The 17,839-nt window shown below is 41.4% G+C and overlaps 1 protein-coding gene across 23 annotated transcripts in view; it reads left to right on the top strand.

Moving 5' to 3' along the window:
* Positions 1-941: 941 nt before the first annotated feature.
* The window catches only part of C2CD5 (C2 calcium dependent domain containing 5), a 131,210-nt gene continuing 114,312 nt past the window's right edge, over positions 942-17,839 (top strand). For 6 of the 23 annotated variants that reach the window (XM_075121811.1, XM_075121741.1, XM_048826655.2 and 3 more), the window contains exons 1-4: positions 1,129-1,506; positions 12,308-12,394; positions 14,217-14,388; positions 17,342-17,437. In XM_075121811.1, the coding sequence (XP_074977912.1) occupies positions 1,237-1,506; positions 12,308-12,394; positions 14,217-14,388; positions 17,342-17,437 (625 nt within the window). In that variant the 5' untranslated portion in view covers positions 1,129-1,236. Of the gene's footprint in view, positions 1,077-1,124; positions 1,507-12,307; positions 12,395-14,216; positions 14,389-17,341; positions 17,438-17,839 lie in introns of those variants that run through there. The other 17 variants (XM_048826673.2, XM_075121756.1, XM_075121772.1 and 14 more) reach the window with 11 other exon arrangements.

Genomic DNA, 17,839 nt, shown 5'->3' with positions numbered 1-17,839 from the left:
TAAGGACACTGAAAGTGTTAAGATCAGCTTAGAATGTGTTTTGCTTTTATTTCATTTGACCAAATCTGACTTGTTGTGCTTTGACTTATAATCACTTAAAATCTATCTTTTGTAGTTAATATATGTGTTTATTCTACCTGAAGCAGTGAGTTTGGTTTGAATCGTGTCAGAGACTCCCCTTGGGATAATAAGCCTGGTACATATCAATTTCTTTGTGAAATTGATAAACTCACATAAGCTAGCAGCGTCCAGCCGGCTTAACTGGACATTGCAAGACAGAGGTTCCTGGGATTGTGTCTGGGACCGGAGATACTGGCTAGTGTCATTTGCTTGCATAATCCAAGCAGCAGCTGACCAAAAGTGCCCACCCGTGTAGCTGGGAGCAGCTTACATGCCAGAGGCTGTGCGTGAACAGCCCAGGAGTGGGGGGGTTCTCACAGCAGAGCAGGGTAAGGCTGGCTCCCAGACTCAAGGATTGGCGTGACCTAGCAGATCACTGGTCCCGATACCACCACGGGAACATCACAGCTGGATAAAAACTGACTGGATCTTCTGGCGTTTACTTCTGTGGCACCCGTGAGCAGAGATACCTCTCACGGCCTGGCACTTTGTGGGCCGCGTGGGCAGCGAGGCTCTTTTGCTACCTGTGTCATGAGCCGTGGGGAGGGGGCGGGCTTAGGGACACCAGCAGCTGGAGCCCGTCGCTCCCTGTCTAGGTGCTCTGGGAAGAGTACACAAGCGGGGGCCCTGGGGAGCAGATACTGAAACATCCCTCCGGACCCGCCCCACCCTTCACTTTGCCTTGCCGCATCCCATCCCCCCCCCCCCCGCGCCGGCTCGCGCTAGTGGCCGGGAGGCTGAGAGCCCTGCGATGTTGAATCGATGATGCGGCGTTCAGGCACATTGCCTTTCTACCCGAGCCTGGCTCACGGCCTATCGACGATTCGGTACTCGACACCGTCGTCTTCTAGCCAGGGCTAACTAAGTCCCTACGCAGGGCGGCCGCCATTTTGGTTTAGAGGAGGAGCGGTCCTCCTGCTATTCCTTTCCGTAGAGCACGCCCGGAGGAGGCGAAGGTGAGCGGTGCCTCGGCATGATACAACGGTGCGAAGAAGTAACCTTCGATAACCGTTGTGTACGATTAGCAGGTTCTCTTTTAGTATCACCCAGCACCGCCGGCGCATGCGCCGGGAAGACGACTTTTCCTCCCAATTGGGCTGCATAGAACGTTAGCGCATGCGCGTGGGTCTGCGAATGCCCCCCCCTACTTCAAGGGCTATTGCGCATGTGCTCTCCGAGTGGAGGGGAGTGAGGACCGTTGCTCAGCTTCGCGCATGCGCACGTCGCACCCTTATCGTACCTTGGGACACAAACACGCTGCTGTTGTTGTTTTCTCCTTGCAGCTGGGGCAGGAAGATGCCGGGGAAGCTGAAGGTCAAGATCGTGGCCGGACGCCATTTGCCAGTAATGGACCGGGCCAGTGACCTGACTGATGCCTTCGTGGAGGTGTGGGGGAAGGGCAGGGGCGGCGGGTTGCTGTTGATCTCTGGGGTTGTGCCTCGTGCCTCCCACCCCGAGCCCACGCGCCTGGGCCGAGCTGCCAGGTGCTCCCGCGTGGCCTGTGCAGCTGGAGGTCTCCAAGCACCTGCTGCCGGCTTCGCCTGCCCCCATGCTACCCCCCAGCATGGTCACACCTCGGTGTTCCTCGCTGAGGATGGGGCACCCCCCTGCTAAAGCGTGGCTGTTGCAGCCCCCGCCCAGCCCATCGCTGTGTCACCCTGGTGGCAGCAGTGGTGCCTTAGTGTGTCACCAACTGGTGATGCTCCAGCTCAGTCTGTTGATGCCCCAGTGGGCCATAGTGTTTTGTTGTCATGCAGTCTGTGTATCACCCCACATGGATGTTGTGATGTGATATCCCCGTGTCACCAAAAGATGTGATCATTTTGTGAGTCCTGAAAGTTTTTTGTTGCCTGTTTAAAAAATGTGCAAGTTCGGCTTGCAGGATGTGTCTGATAAATTCAGGATGGCCTTGGACCAGAGGAAATGGACTGGCATCTCTGCCTAATATTTTGGCTTTAATGTGGTACTGATCTGAACAGAGGCTGTAAAAATGGGTTTGTAGGGTTCTAGGCCACTTGTCTTCTCAGCAGTTTCTAGGTTAGTAAGAGGATTTGTTCTTATAACTGTCAGCCTTGTCAACTCTAAGATTTAGTTGTGGGTATTTTTAGTAAAAGTCCTTGACAGGTCACGGGCAATAAACAAAAATTCATGGCTTGTGACCTGTCTATGACTTGTACTATAAATTTGCCTGACTAAATTTTAGCTGCTCCTAGGTTGCCACTGCTCTGGGGGGGCCCCGGGAACCGATGGCTGGCCCCTGCTCTGGCGGCGGGGGCTGACTGTCTCCAGCTGCCCGCTCCTCCAAATCCCTCGGGGACCGCTCTCCAACAGTCTGTGGCTGCCCCCTGGGCCGCCCACCAGCCCCTGCTCAGGCCGCCCCGGATTGCTGCTGTTCCAGCTGTCTCCAGGGCCGCCCCTGGGAATGCTGCTTGGCCACCCCTGGGAATGCTGCTTGACCAAGTGGCTGGTCCCAGAGCCGCTCCTGGGACCGCCTGAGTGGCTGGTTCTGGGGTCAGCCACACTGGCCGCTACAGCTGTGGAAGTCAAGAAGGTTGCTGAAAGTCACGGAATCCATGACTTCTGTGATCTCCGTGACAGACTTGCAGCCTTACTTATGCAATTCCATCATAAAGATTCTGGATTGGAACTTAATGAACAATTCTGTTGATACATAAGCCAGAACTGAATCCGATTCACTATCCAATACCTATTTTGGTTCTACCATGCACACAAGAGAAAGGAGTAGTAAAAACATGTTTTAACCCATTGTCACTCCAAATATGCATACAGAGCAGATTAATGGAGTAAGAATATGCCAATTCTACAGAGGCACTTCAGAGTAGAACTGCATTTTAATGCTGGAAATATATTTGGAAATATAAAATAATTTCATTTTTAGTGAGGGGAAAAAATAAGAGAACACTTAACTTCAACTGTACACTTTTTAATTGTTCTTTTGTAAGTGACGAGTATTTACTTTTTGTGAAAAATGATACCTATAAAGACAAGGAAAATTAGTTTCATGCTCCAACAATGAAAAATTTCTTTAGTATGAATAACATGATTCTTCTCTCGTATGATTAAACATTTCTGAGATAAATAACTTTTTATAATTAAATGCCAAAAGCCTAAAACTCAGAATCCAGACATTTCAAAGCCTAAAAAGACACTTTCAACATAAAAATCATGGCTAGTACATGAACACCTAATGGAATTGAGGCCTGATCTCAGAATAAGATCTAGATGGGACGACCCTGGTGCCAGAAGTGAGCTCCATTGACTTAGAAGTTTACCTTCATGGATCTCTTTACAATCTTTGGGCCGTAAGTCCTGATTAAATATGGTGCTTAAAAAGTGCTTAAAGTTAGGCACTTGCTTTAGTATCCTGTTGAATAAGGGCTTTAAATTAATACTGTAGGAAAAAAAATAAAATCTTGTTTACTTTATCACAATGGTCTTTATGTACTTGTTCAATTACATTGTTTAACTCTTTGAGATGGGTGACATTGTCTTCACTTTTATAGTTTGTCAGTTTCACTTTTTAGTTCTTAGTGCTGCAATGTTTGGGTTTCAAACACTGCATGAGTATGATTAATTTATAAACAACTATTCTATTGGAGTTTAAAAAAACAGTTTGTGAAACATTATTGTTGGTTTTATACAAGCCTGTTTTTGCCAAATATTGGGACAAATTTACATTAGTGTTCCTTTAACAAAGTTGTTGTGGTTTCTATTTCACTTAGTGGAGAGGCTTATATTTTTTATTATATTTCCCAGTAACAATAATTTCATTGAACTTCGTTTTCAACAAGGAAGGCAGGAATAAAAAATACTACATATATTGAACTTAGCCAACTTATTAATGGTGCTGAAAGCCTTTAGTTTTCTTTTTAATAATGTTATGCTTTAGTGCTTGGTTTTGTGATGCCAGTGTACAGTTGATGGTAGTCTTTTGCTTTTAATTTCTCTGGGGATTTGAATTAATAAAGTGAAAAACTTGGAGCCATTGCTATTCTTTGTGCTCACTTTAAAAATTACTTAGATTTTGCAATCAGAGCTTGTAAAGACTTTTATCTGTGGCTGTTTGCCATGTTTTCTTCAGCTGATGAGCTTGTACACCCCCCACAACCCCGCACCCCAGGCCTGGTGAAGCCCCATTGATAGGCATATGGGTTTGTCTCTACAGAGCTGATTGTGGGAACAAAACCCAATGTTGCAATACTGCATTTATTTACTGTACTATCTATAATCTACTGTACTAAACTACTAAATGAAATTTGTTTTGAGTTGCCATATAGAAAATGTAATAGCAATATGCTACACTTTTTTTGGTTTTCATACAAATGTTTCACACAGAGATATAGAAAGAGCTGTTTAGAGCTTTCATGGTGAAGATGAGCAGTTTGAATTAGATGTAGACAGCATTGCAAAACCATTGAAGGACTGAATTGTGAGTGACAACAGAGTAGTGGAAGAGGAAGATGATTTTAGCAGTGGCCTATTGAATAGACAGTGAGGTGTCAAATGAGAGTCATGTAAACTAGGGTAGTGGTTCTCAAACTTTTTTTTTGCGGACCACTTGAAAATCTCTGAGGGTCCCGGCGGACCACTTAATGATCTTTCCAAATGTCGTTTGTACCGTTAGCTAACTATTGTAAAGCGCTTTGGATAAAAGCTCTCTATAAAAAAACCCTTAATAATAAACGTTTTTTTGTTCTACAAATAAAAGCACACAACTCATATTTTAATATCCGTAGTCTTATCTTTCTAATGTGATGGATGTGCCCTTTCTCCCCCGCCGCAGCAGCCCCTGAGCTAGGGCTGTGAAGGAGAGAGTGGGGTCTCTCCCCCGCCACAGAGCTGAGGCTGGGAAGGAGGGCCGTCTCTCACTGGCAGCCGCAGCTCTGGAGTTGGGGAAAGTTGCCTCTTTCTCTTACTGCCTCAGCTCTGCACATCCCAAATTTCCCCCACCCCCTCTTCTTACCCCACTGCCTCCTCCCATCTACCCCCTAATCCCTCCAAGGCCACCACCTCACCTTACATGTGCGTCTTCTCCAGGGTCCAGGCACCTAATTAGTGGAGCCATGCCTGCGCGGCTCCACTAATTATGTGGTTGGCCCTTCATTCTCTTGTGTGTGGCCACCCAGGTGCGCACCTTAGAGGGAGCTATCCACGGACCACCTGAATGGAGCTCACAGAGCAGTGGTGGTCCACGGACCGCAGTTTGAGAACCTCTGAACTAAGGAATAGGAGATTACCAAAACATGAATGATGGTTTTGGCAGTAGAGATAGAATTTGGAGAATTCATAAAAGAAGAAATGAAGAATTAGGAATAGCCTTGAAAAGAAGGAGAGAAAGGAGTTGAAGATGGCATTGAGGTGGTTGCTTTTCAATATAGCAAGGATGGCGTAATTATCTGCTGTAATGGAGAAAGGAGTGGGGTAAGGGCTTTGCGGGAGTTGGATTCTTTCTTTGTCATGTTTAATTTGAGTGGGTGGGCATCTAGGAAGAAATGTCAGAGTGAAATCATGGGAAGAAGCCATGAGCAGGGAGGTAGATATGGCAGTTGCCAATGGAAAAAATGGTGACTAAAATCACAAGAGCAGATATTATTTAAAAATAACAAAATATACTTAACAGAATTAAATACAGCTGTTTGGAATAACAAAATAACCAGTGTGACAAATAATATTCCAAGTTTCAGTTCAGTGTGACTTAAAACAGCTGAATTATAAACTCCTGAAAAAAATTGGCACTCTAGCTTTAAACCACAGTGTTAGTAAACTGAAGCTCCAATAATCAATAGAAGGATGGAGAATATTAATTTACATTCCAGTGATAGGTATTTTACAAATATATTGCATCCACGTATCCATAAGTGCCCTTTGTCCCAGCTTTTTGGAATAATTAATATTATGGACAGGTGAATGCCCGCTGAAAAAAGAGTTATAATGTCTCTTACTGCTGTGACTTTTGTGTTGGATTGCAATTGTATCTGGAGTACAGTTACAGAGTAATCACTTCTAATTATTTTTGAGCATAGATCTATGGAGACAATATATTTACAGTCAGCATCAGGGTGGATTTGATTTAAATCACTAGTCAGGAAAACTCGATTTAATCATGCATTTCTACATAAAAGTGCATTCTTGTTGGTTGTTACAACCTTAATACATATTCTTCATGTATAGAGATAGATGTATAGTGTGTACCTTATACCAATGGAACCTACATTTTTAAAGTGATTTATTTTGAAAACTTTTCAGATTAGTTTTACAGCTGTATCAGAAAATGAATGATTGTTTGGTTATTTCTTTTACCAAAGGTAATTGAAGCAGATAGTTCACCTCCCAATGACTTTATAAATATCTCCAATTCAACAGGTTAATCATTAATATTTGGAGGATTTTCTTGCCATGCTGTATTAGGAAGAGAACATCACCAAACAGACATTTAAATTGTTTTATTTAACTAAAACAACAATGTTATGTATTCTTAATTTTTTCTTCAACAGCAAACATAATATTTTAACAAAACAAGCATAAGAATTTTTGAATTTCATTAAACATTGAAGTTTTTTAAAATCAGGTTTGTTTTTGTTAAAATTGTTCTTAACTCAAAGAGTTAAATGAAATATTTAAAAAAAATAACAAATATTAAATCGACTTTGTCAGCCAGGTCAACATGAGAAACTTAAAATATTGGCTTCTGGAGCTAACTCAGTCGTCTTCACCTTCATTTTCCTGTTTGTTCATAATCTAGAAAAGAAAAACAAGCTTTCCTGCTTTTTCAGGTCCCAAATGATTTCTCAATTTGGAATGAATTAGTCCAAAGGAAGAAAATATTCTCCTTACAACAGCAGAAGAAGCTACTGCTGTTAAAAGTGAGATTATCACTTCAACAATCTCTGAATCCAAGTGCTTAAGTGACTTCCACCAGTTCACTGGTGTGACTTTCTTTAAAACATCATCAGCAAACATATATTTCTTGAATGGTTCACCCTTAGCTTTGAAGTTTATTATAGTTGGCATTATGGAGGGATGGTTGCTGGATGTCCATGTCCTAGCCAACTCCTCTTCTTTAGCAGTTAAGATTTGACCCTGGTATCGAGTATTGAATATTTGCAAGAAAATGAGCTGGAGATAGTGCTTGTCCCATTCGTTTTTTTAATGCTTGTAATTTAACTCTGTCATTGCGTATTTCTCTTTTTAAGATCTTACTCAGTTCCTTCCAAATTTCAACAGGGTCAGCAATAAAAGAGCTATTTCCCTGCATTTTGTTCAGGGCTACAGAAATAGGCTTCAGGGTACTCGGCATGTGTTCAACATTTCTCTGAAGCCCAATGTTGAGAACATTATTATTTCTGGAACACTGAAGTCTTTGGCTAGGAGGTGCATCAAATGAGCACTGCAACCATAAGTTGTTAGTTTGGGACTCTCTTCTAAATTTTTTCTCATCCTTGATACATTTGCAGCATTGTCCGTGACCTGGCTGCGTACTAGACATTTTAATTTTTTTTCATAGTTTGTTGTAGCTTTTACTGCTACTTCTTGTAAGTATTCTGCTGTGTGTGCATTTCCTGATGTATCAATTGTTTCTGTAAGGAAGACATTCCCCTCTTCTGTTGTCACACAAGCACATCCAACAAGATCTTTGTGGACATTGCTCCATTCATCAAGACTCAGGTTAACAATTTCACCCTCTAGACCTTTTGCACACAGCTCAATTTCTCTTTCATACACTTTATCTAGCAATTTGCCGGTGACATCTGCTCTGTTGGGTGGACTGTATCCTGGTTTTAATGACTGAACTGTGTTAATTAAGTGTGGGTTCTCAATCATACGGAAAGGAGAGTTTGTTGCATAAACAAACGGGGCATTTTTTTCATCAAGTGTCTCTTTTCCAGTGTAATCTGCTGGTTCTTATCACAAACTTATCTATGGTTGTTCCTGGATGATGGAGATTTTTTTTTCTGTTTGCTATAAGTGATAAACTGTGGCTATGTGACATACATGATGTGACTGAAACACTATCATTGGCAGATAACTCTGAAACTATAGAAAATGATGGTGATCTTGAAGGTGGATAGTCTTCAGAATCCTGTATTCTGAGGATGGATTCTCCTAAACAAAATAAGTCAATGCAGTTATTTAATTATTATTACCATACTGCTCATTTAGTATTACTCATTGCATTCACTGACACGCTGTACTGCTTTAAAGGTGAAATTGTAAAAGGAAGATCTGCCTATTTCAGCTATTTATTTTTTTATCACAACTGCATCTAAAATGATATTACCATAGAGTAACAACTATATTTTTTGCTCAAACATGAGAATTCAAGAATAGTTTAGAAGGAAGACAGGAAGTTTGTAAGAAAGAAGTATGAAATAAAAAAGTTTACTAACCTGAAGATCCTGTATGTTCAGACATATTCCTTTCATCATCTTCAATGCAGCTTCCTCCTGAGAAGGAACACTTCTCATGATGTTGTTTCATTCGGGCAATCAGGCCTTGCATTTCTTTGTTGCACTGTTTGCATTTTGCACACATGCCTGTCTTTTTAGAGAGAGGTAAGGAATTGACTCTTGTGTACACAGATTTGCAGAGGGACAATAGGGTTAAGGTCTGTTATTTCTCACATCTATGTATGTATGAATTTATTTATTTAAAACATTTTTGCTGTTAACAAGCATATTATCTTTGGAGACACAAATCCACACTTTGAGAACTGCAAAACTAAGTATCTCTGATGGTATCTTTTAGAGCAGTGGTTCTCAAACTAGTGGTGTCGCTTGTTCAGGGAAAGCCCCTGGCGGGCTGGGCCTGTTTGTTTATCTGCCGCGACCGCAGGTTTGGCCCCGAATTTGAGAACCACTGTTCTAGACTGAGCCCCATTGTGTAGATAGAAAGATTAACCTAAATAATCTATACAGAAACCCCTGGAACCTCATAAAATTGTGTCCCTAATCCATGAACTCTTGGAACTCATTTATAAAACTTTTCTTAAACATTACATGAATATATTGTCTCATACTAGAGAATTAGAATGTATAATCCCTAAGATATCTTTGAGCTATAATGTATCTTAATTAAAACTATCTTTAGATAGGTTTTTTCCTCAAAAACATCTTATCAAAAAAGTCTGATTTAAATAAAAAAATCATATTTTTTTGATTTAAAAAAAATCTTTGATTTTTATCCACCCTGGTTATGGCCAGTGAAGGGTTGCCACCCATCCAGTTTTCACCCGGACAGTCCAGGTTTCGTCTTGTGTGTCCAGATGCCATTTGACAAGCGCTGTTGTCTGGGGTTTTTGATCTGTGGAAAAGGTGGCAATCCTAAGTGAAGGGAAGGAGGCAGCGCAGCAGCAGCCGCCACCACCACCTCTGGGGCCAGGCTGCTTGTGCAGCTCGTGGCAGCATGTGGCCCTGCGTAGTCCACAGGTGGCGGGTAAGGCGGCCTCCGCCATGATGGTGAAGGCCCTGTGAGGTATACAGCCAGCTGGCACTGTGCTGATGTGTTGACACAATCGTGCTTTGAGCTAAAAACCATGGACCTAGTTCCATCATTCCCCAGACTTCAGTCCTCTCTGCCCCTCCAACTTCAGTTCTCGGGCTCAGAGAGTCAGCAGGCATCTCCCTCTGTTCCTCATAGCCTTCAGCCCTCTCGAGCCTTGGCTCTGTGGTTTGGGGCAATTTGTAGATGATCCTCTAATTGCCTTCTGCTTTCACTAGCCTTATCTGGCTCCACTGCTCACTAGGGAACTCTTACTGCTTCCTCTGTCTGGGGCATTTTCTTCTTGAAGCTCTGTTCTTCTGAGATCTTTATTATCTGGATTCTGAACTCTCTGTTACCTTGGCTCTGTCTCTCATTTATCTCTCCCTGGGGAAGCCCTGCCCTCATTACACTAAAATAGGGTGCACATGGACTGGAACATGAATTCTGAGTCTGATTTCTTTCAAGGGACCAGCTGTCTGGTTTGAGTGGTAGCTTAAATTGAATTATAAAGTGATCATGAAGAGAACACATAGAGTGGGAGAGGAGAAAAGAAACATCAGCTGTTATAGTAGAGACAGAGAGAAATTTATTAGAAGTGTGACCATTGGAGTAAGTAAACAAGTCACTTAGTGATCCATGTTAATTGAATCATGAAGCTGGAAAAAGATTCTGTGATTCTGAAGTATATATCTGAAACAAATTGCATACACTTTGCTTAGATTTAATATAGATGTGATGAAGTGGGGATTTTTCATAATCTTTTTTGACACCTATGTGTACCCCAGTTCCCTCTTTACTTTGCATTCCTATCGGGGGGGGGGGGAGGTGGGGGGAAGGGTTAATTCTGCTGTGGGGCAGCACAGGAAATGAGGTGTAGGTGTTGCCTTGCTCTCTGGGCCACAGTGAAGGAGTCATTTAAGGCAGTGGTTCTCAATCTTTCAAGATGACTGTACCACTTTCAGGAGTCTGATTGGCCTTGTGTACCCCCAAGTTTCACCTCACTTGAAAACTACTTGCTTACAAAATCAGACATAAAAATTCAAGTGTCACAGCACACTATTAATGAAAAATTGCTTACTTTCTAATTTTAACCATATAATTATAAAATCAATTGCTATATAAATATTGACAAATTTCAGTGTAGCAGCCGTGTTAGTCTGTATTCGCAAAAAGAAAAGGAGTACTTGTGGCACCTTAGAGACTAACAAATTTATTTGAGTATAAGCTTTCGTGAGCTACAGCTCACTTCATCGGATGCATTCAGTAGTCCAATGAAGTGAGCTGTAGCTCACGAAAGCTTATACTCAAATAAATTTGTTAGTCTCTAAGGTGTCACAAGTACTCCTTTTCTTTTTATATAAATATTGTACTTACAGTTCAGTGTATAGTATATAGAGCAGTATAAACAAGTCGTATGAAATTTTAGTTTGTGCTGACTTCGCTAGTGCTTTTTATGTAGCCTGTTGTAAAAGTAGGCAAATATGTAGATGAGTTAATATACCCCCCCCAGAAGACTCCTGCATACCCCCAGGGGCACACGTACTCTGGTTGAGAACCACTGATTTAAGGAATTGGCTGAGACCTGCTGAAAGTGATCCTTATCAATGCAAAATTCAGAAGAGACAATGGAAAGCTCCAGTGACCAGTACATTCACAGCTACCAACCAATGACCTAGAGGATGGAAGAGGTTCCCTCCGCTGAGCAGAGACCCCAACTCAGGAGCAAAGAATTTGGCAGGGGGTAAAGGGCTGGCTTCTGGGAGAACCTGGCTGGTGTCACCTGAGACTAACTACAGAGTCAGAGAGAAAAAGAGCCTAAGACGGAATCCTCTACAGCAGGGGTGGCCAAATTTACTGACCCTTCGAGCAACGTATGATAATCTTCAGAAGTTTGAGAGCTGGGGCACACCTTCCAGGGCTCGGAGTTTCAGCCCCACACCTGCTGAAACCTCGAACCCTGGCAGGTGCACCCCGCTGGGCAGAACCCCCGAGAACCCCCTCCCCACTGGGCAGAAGCCGCTACCCCACCACCCCACTGCAAGGCAGAGATCCTGAGTTTCCCCCGCCAGTCTGGTAGATGGAGAATGGGGGGAGGGGTACAGGGGGAGCTCCGCAAGCTGCACTTTAATAGTAAAAGAGCTGCATGTGGCTTGCGAGCCACGGTTTGGCCACCCCTGCTCTACAGTTTGGCTGGTGGATGGCTCTGGCTTGGGAAGATGCACCATGTTTTTAACCTTTGTTTCTCTGTGCTAACATAAGGACTTCCAGTGTTGTGTTCCAGTTGAGTAACAAAGCCTCCTCTGTTTTTAGAAATGCTGTGTGGTGCCATTGTGAATACTTCCAGAGGTGCATTAGTCCTTGAAGAGCATTCAGGTTTTTAACCAGGAGTCCGTCTAAACTGGACTATCTGGGAAGAGCTCATGCTGTGAAGCAGTAGCGCAGGAGCCCAAAGGCTCAGTATCAGAGGCAGTGAGGCTGCATGGCCTACTGTGAAGAAAGAGTGAGGTGCCTTGGGGCTCTGACACACTAAAGGGATTCCTCCAAGAGACTGTTTAAAAGCTGGGATATAGCTTGATCCTGTGGATCTGTGACAGTAGCTAACTAGCGGTATACTTGGAAATAAATGACTAAGTACTAATAAATTATATTCTTTTATTTGTCATTGAATGTTTGCTTGTATTTTTAGGTAAAATTTGGAAATACCACATTTAAGACAGATGTGTACCCCAAATCCCTCAATCCTCAGTGGAACTCAGAATGGTTTAAATTTGAGGTAAGTATTTTTATAAAATGTCATCTGTGTATATATATTTATATGGATATTTGATTTAGAAAGTTTTAGTCAAATAATTCTGGTCTCAAAATAAAATGTGTGCGTTTGGGAGTCAAGGTATTGTAAAAATAGTTGGTAATATAGAAACCTCTCCTGCAAACACTTCGAAAGGTAGTATCACTTGCAGGAACTATCCCACTGACTTCATTGAGAGTTGTTGTGTAAATACAGGTTTGCAGGATTGGCTACATGGGTTTTTACCAGTTGAACCAAGCATTATGCAGTTGATACTGTAGTTCTAGAAATGGGTGAAGTTGAAATAGGAAAACAAATTGTAAGATGCTAATTAAATAGGCTTCTTTCAAGTACCCACATAGTTAATAAAAATGCAAGAAACAGGAAGATTTTAATTTGAATATGAAAAGTGAGTTTGCTTTTGGAATATGTTAGATTTACTAATGTTATATATAGTGAAAGAAGCAGGCAATTTTCTGTCTTCTGTATTATTTCTTTATCAGGCATCACATTTTAAAAAGTTACAAAATTATAAAACATTGTAATGTTAGGGCCTGATTGCAAAAAGCACTATATTTCCCCTACTATTTATCAAGCACCGTCAACTCTCATTGTCTTCAAAAGTTGCTATGAGCACTCAGTGCTTTTCAGTAAGTCTTCATCAGCTCGCAGAACTGTACCAGTTTACTTGAAGCTGAATACAGCAGCATCATAGTTGGCTTTTGACGTTCTGCTCTGAATAAATCACTTGTGTTGCATTCTTGTTATTTCAGTAATGCCAAAATAAAAGGAGAAAACATGATTACACTTGACTGGCATAGCCGATGCTATTTAACTGTTTAAAAAATGGGTGGCTTACCCTGTTACATACTTACGTGTTAAGTAGTGTTGGGGAATGTCATTCGAAGAGAACACGACATAAATGCCTCTGTATTGTACTTGCATATAGTGAGAGAGTAGTTGGTAATGTTATAAATATTTAAGACAAATATAAATTAGTGGGATCAAATAGTGCTTTCCATGGTGATTGCTAAGATGTAGTAATGTGAAGTGGAAACATTCTTTAATTCAGCTTTCACTTTTATACTTTGATTTTGGGGATTTGCCTCTTTGGGGGTGTGTGAAAGAATTGGCTAAGCTTAGTGGAATGAAAACTTTTTCTGTATAGCAGAAGTTTCTAAATTCTGTCTTTTTGCACGGGAAAGTGTATTTGGGAGAGAAATGCAAAAGAACAGCATTGAAAAAATGATAGCAGGATTCCACATTTCAAATAGTCGAATAACAATAACTACTTTAGACATTAGTAAAGTTTTATGTCCAGCTTACTGAGTTTTTCTGTAGGATGCATAGAAAGCCTTTATTTATTTACCACTAACCAGTTCAAAAATGCTTGGTAAAATCAGAACATCAGTACACGTGTTTATCTTTATCATGGTGTGTAGTACAGCTGTTGTAGTTGAAGGGATGAGAGTTCTTATTTACGTTTTTGATGCTTCCTGTCAAAAATATTTTTTTGGGGTAAAGGGAGTGTGTGTGGAGACCATGAATAAAAAACGATTAAATGGTAGTTTTAAAGTGTGTGTGATTCATGCCTTGCCTTCCTGTGGCTCTGATGTCCTTTAGTAATATGGTCACTTTGGGGAGAGAAGAATCCATGAGTGTATTGTTTGTATACAAGACACAATAGTTACAAATTTTATGTGTAAACATATTATTGTATATAACTAAACTCTCATTCTTTTGTTTTCCTGCAGAGTTTCCTTGTATTGATTATATACTGAAGTTTTATGTTAACATGTGTTTCTAGGTAGATGATGAAGACCTCCAAGATGAGCCCCTGCAGATCACAGTTCTAGATCATGACACCTACAGTGCTAATGACGCCATTGGCAAAGTGTACATTGATATTGATCCTTTGCTCTATAGTGAGGCAGCTACAGTGATCTCAGGATGGTTTCCAATTTATGATACCATACATGGTAAGCCTTACTGACTTTTTAAAAAAGAAAATTGTTTTAGACATAGTTTCTTTGAAAGGTGGAATATCTTCTTTTTAAGGATGTCTTCAGCAAGTTTGTAATACCCTAGCATTGCTGCCTGAAGTGCTGCTCCTTTTGACATAATTTGAAACACAGCTCCTGTTAAGTCTTTACAGTCTGGTAAGTAAATATGTTGTTTAAAACCAATGAAAAATTACCGTATATACTCAGTATATCATATATACCGTGTATATATATATAAGCCGGTTTGTTTATAAGCCGACCCCCCTCCTCCCCCCAAGATGGATAAGTAAAAATGGTTAAAACTGTATGACCCTTTCGTAAGCCGACCCTATATTTCAGGGGTTGGCAAACTTCGGCTCCTGGCCCATCAGGGTAAGCCGCTGGCAGGTTGGGACGTTTTGTTCACCTGGAGCGTTCGCAGGCACGGAGCCCCTCAGCTTCCAGTGGCCGTGGTTTGCAGTTCCCAGCCAATGGGAGCTGCGAGGAGTAGCACCACTTCCCGCAGCTCCCATTGGCAGGGCCGGCTCTAGGCACCAGCAAAGCAAGCACGTGCTTGGGGCAGCACATTTCCAGGGGTGGCATGCCGGCACCGGCCATTATAGGCGCTGACTTCATGGGTGCTCTGCACCCAATGGCAACTCCCCGCTCTGCCCCCCAGCCCTAGCTCACCTCCGCTTCACCTCTGCCTGCTCCCTTGAGTGTGCCGCCACTGCTTCCCTTCTCCCCACCTCCTTCCCTCCATCCCTCCGAGGCTTGCTGTGAAACAGCTGTTTCGCGTGGCGAGCCTGGGAGGGAGGGGGGAGAAGCAGAGCGGCGGCACGCTCGCGGGAGGAGGTGGCGGTGGAATGGAGGTGAGTTGGGGTGGGGAGTGGTTCTTCTGGGCCCCCCCCCCAGGGTTATTTCCTGAGGCCCTCCCTGTGCTAGCTCACCTCCACTCCATCTGTTCCCCTGAGCACTCCGCTTCTCCCCACTCCCTCCCAGGCTTGCCGCGTGAAACAGTTGTAGGAGGGGAAGTGCAGCGCACCCGGGGGAGGAGGCCAGCCGGGGAAGGGGTTGGAATGGGGCGGGGCTGGGGGAATGCGAAAAAAAGGGAGGGGGGGCAGCCAAAATCTTTGCTTGGCGTGGCAGAAAACCTAGAGCCGTCTCTGCCCATTGGCTGGGAATGGCAAACCGCAGCCACAGGGAATGAGGAGCTCCATGCCTGCAGACGGTCCAGGTAAACAAAATGACAGTGTATTAGATATTCAATTCAGTGATTTCATAGAGTTTAAAATCATCAAATTTTGGTGTAGACCCGTTTATAAGCTGACCCCCGCTCTTTGATACGTCATTTTTTACCAAAAATATTTGGTTTATGAGCAAGTATATATGGTACATTGTAGGATACTTTTCTTTTTTTTATTGCAATAACAATTATACAGTACAGTTGAGAGATCTCAAATTATGTCACAGGAATTTATTATTGGAGGATAGCATCTGGCAGAATGTCCTTCATGAAATTTCAGAAAAGTGAAAAAATTGACAGACAATGCTTTAAATGGTCACCACCAAGGTAGTTAAATCTTTTAAATAAACAAACAAAAAACTCAAAACCAGTACCTTTGCAATTACCATGCTGTTGCTGAAAACATGTATTTTTAAGAAGGCTATCTGTTGTGTGTTCCTTCTGGTATGTTTGGACAAGCTTTATTTGGGATGAAGGGAGAGGAAGTGACACATTTTCAACAGAAAGTACAGGATGAAATTCCCTTTTCCCTAGAAAAAGTGTCTTTCTAGTCCTACATGTATCTGTTCAAAATATTTTAGAATTGGGATGAAATTGAAGTTAATAGGAATTTTGCCATTGATTTCAGGATTCCACTCTAGGAACAGAATGTAAGCATAGACGGTAGAGTTTTTTTTTTTACTACATTAAAAAGTTTTACATGATTGTCAATTTACAGCTAATTATTGTTCTCCTCCAAACATTTGTTACATGAAAAGAACTAGTTTTGGAGATTACTGATGTAAAAGTCTAATATGCAGTATATCACTGACTTTACGTTGGAAAATAAACCAAAGGCTGAGTTAGATTATAACAGTGAAAATTTAATGGAGTTCAAATTGATCTCTGGATTTGTGGTCATTGTGAATATGTGAAGAAAAATATATGAAGATGCTATTGTACTGAATTGGGCATTCTGTCTGTACCAGTGAAGACATAGTGACTTCTGAGAGAATTGGGTCAGGACGCCCGATATCAAGAAGGTCCCATTCCGTCATTTACATCTAGTGTTTTTATTCACTTTTTTTGTACTGTGATGTCTTCAGCACATGAACAGCTATAGTGATGTGAAGTGGTATTGCACAAAATTATTTTGTTAGTCAAGAAAAAGTAATAAGAATGAGGAACAGCTGAAGATGGTGGAGTAGGCACTGTAGGTACGAAGAGAAAAGAAATCAAAGCTGATGGTTGTACGCTGAAGAAATGTAGCTTTATTAAAAAATTTAAATTATGGCTAAAAAATTAAGCTTTGTTTGAAAAACGAATTGCCAAAATAATACCTCTTGGTTATGAAGTTCTTCTCTTGTTCAAGTGTTGCAAAAACATTAACTAATTTTCAGTACACCATTGTGAGTTGGTATTATAAATCTGAAATGAATACTGGATACCTTAATGAGAATGGACTGCGGAGAGTAATTCTGTTATGGTCTTGAGACCTTTTTTGAGAGGAAAATTCTAATATGGGGTCTGAAAATATTGTAACAGAAATATTTAGCTTCAAGTTCTTTGAAGAAAAAATATATTGATATTATTCGTTATGGAGTATACCTAGCTTTAACACTAATAATTAAAATGTAAAAAAAATTAAATAGTTGAGAAGATTTAATTCTTTCTGTATCTTCTTTCTGATATAAATTTCACCGACCACACCTTTTTTATGGACAGGTATCCGTGGGGAGATCAATGTGGTAGTGAAAGTAGACCTCTTCAATGATTTAAACCGTTTTAGGCAGTCATCCTGCGGAGTCAAGTTTTTTTGCAGTGAGTAAATAAATAAATCAGTATATTGTTCTCTTGTGTGGCAATGGTTTTTTTAGTTATTTTTTAATTTGTGAATATAAAATATTGGACAGCTGAGAAATTAAAGGTTCCCAAATTAAAATAAGTGTCTCTTCTAGATAATAGTATGGATTAATCGTTGTTGTTTGAGTCTTGTGCTCTGTTATTTGTATCTTCTTTGGAGGTAACATTTCTTGAGGAGAGGAAATGCAAAGTGCATTGTTTTCCTTCCATCACTCAGAAAAAGATGTTGTTTTTCTTCAATAAAGTGTTTATTCACAGTAGTGACAAGAATCATGCTGTATTTGCAGTGAAGCAGTGAAAAGATGTAGTTTTCATCATCCTCTTATCTTCATAATTGTTAAAATGTTTCTTTTCTGATAA

This window comes from Caretta caretta, chromosome 1 (genome assembly GCF_965140235.1).
Source record: "Caretta caretta isolate rCarCar2 chromosome 1, rCarCar1.hap1, whole genome shotgun sequence".
NCBI classification, from domain to species: domain Eukaryota; kingdom Metazoa; phylum Chordata; order Testudines; family Cheloniidae; genus Caretta; species Caretta caretta.
This window is presented reverse-complemented; position numbering and strand designations above follow the sequence as displayed.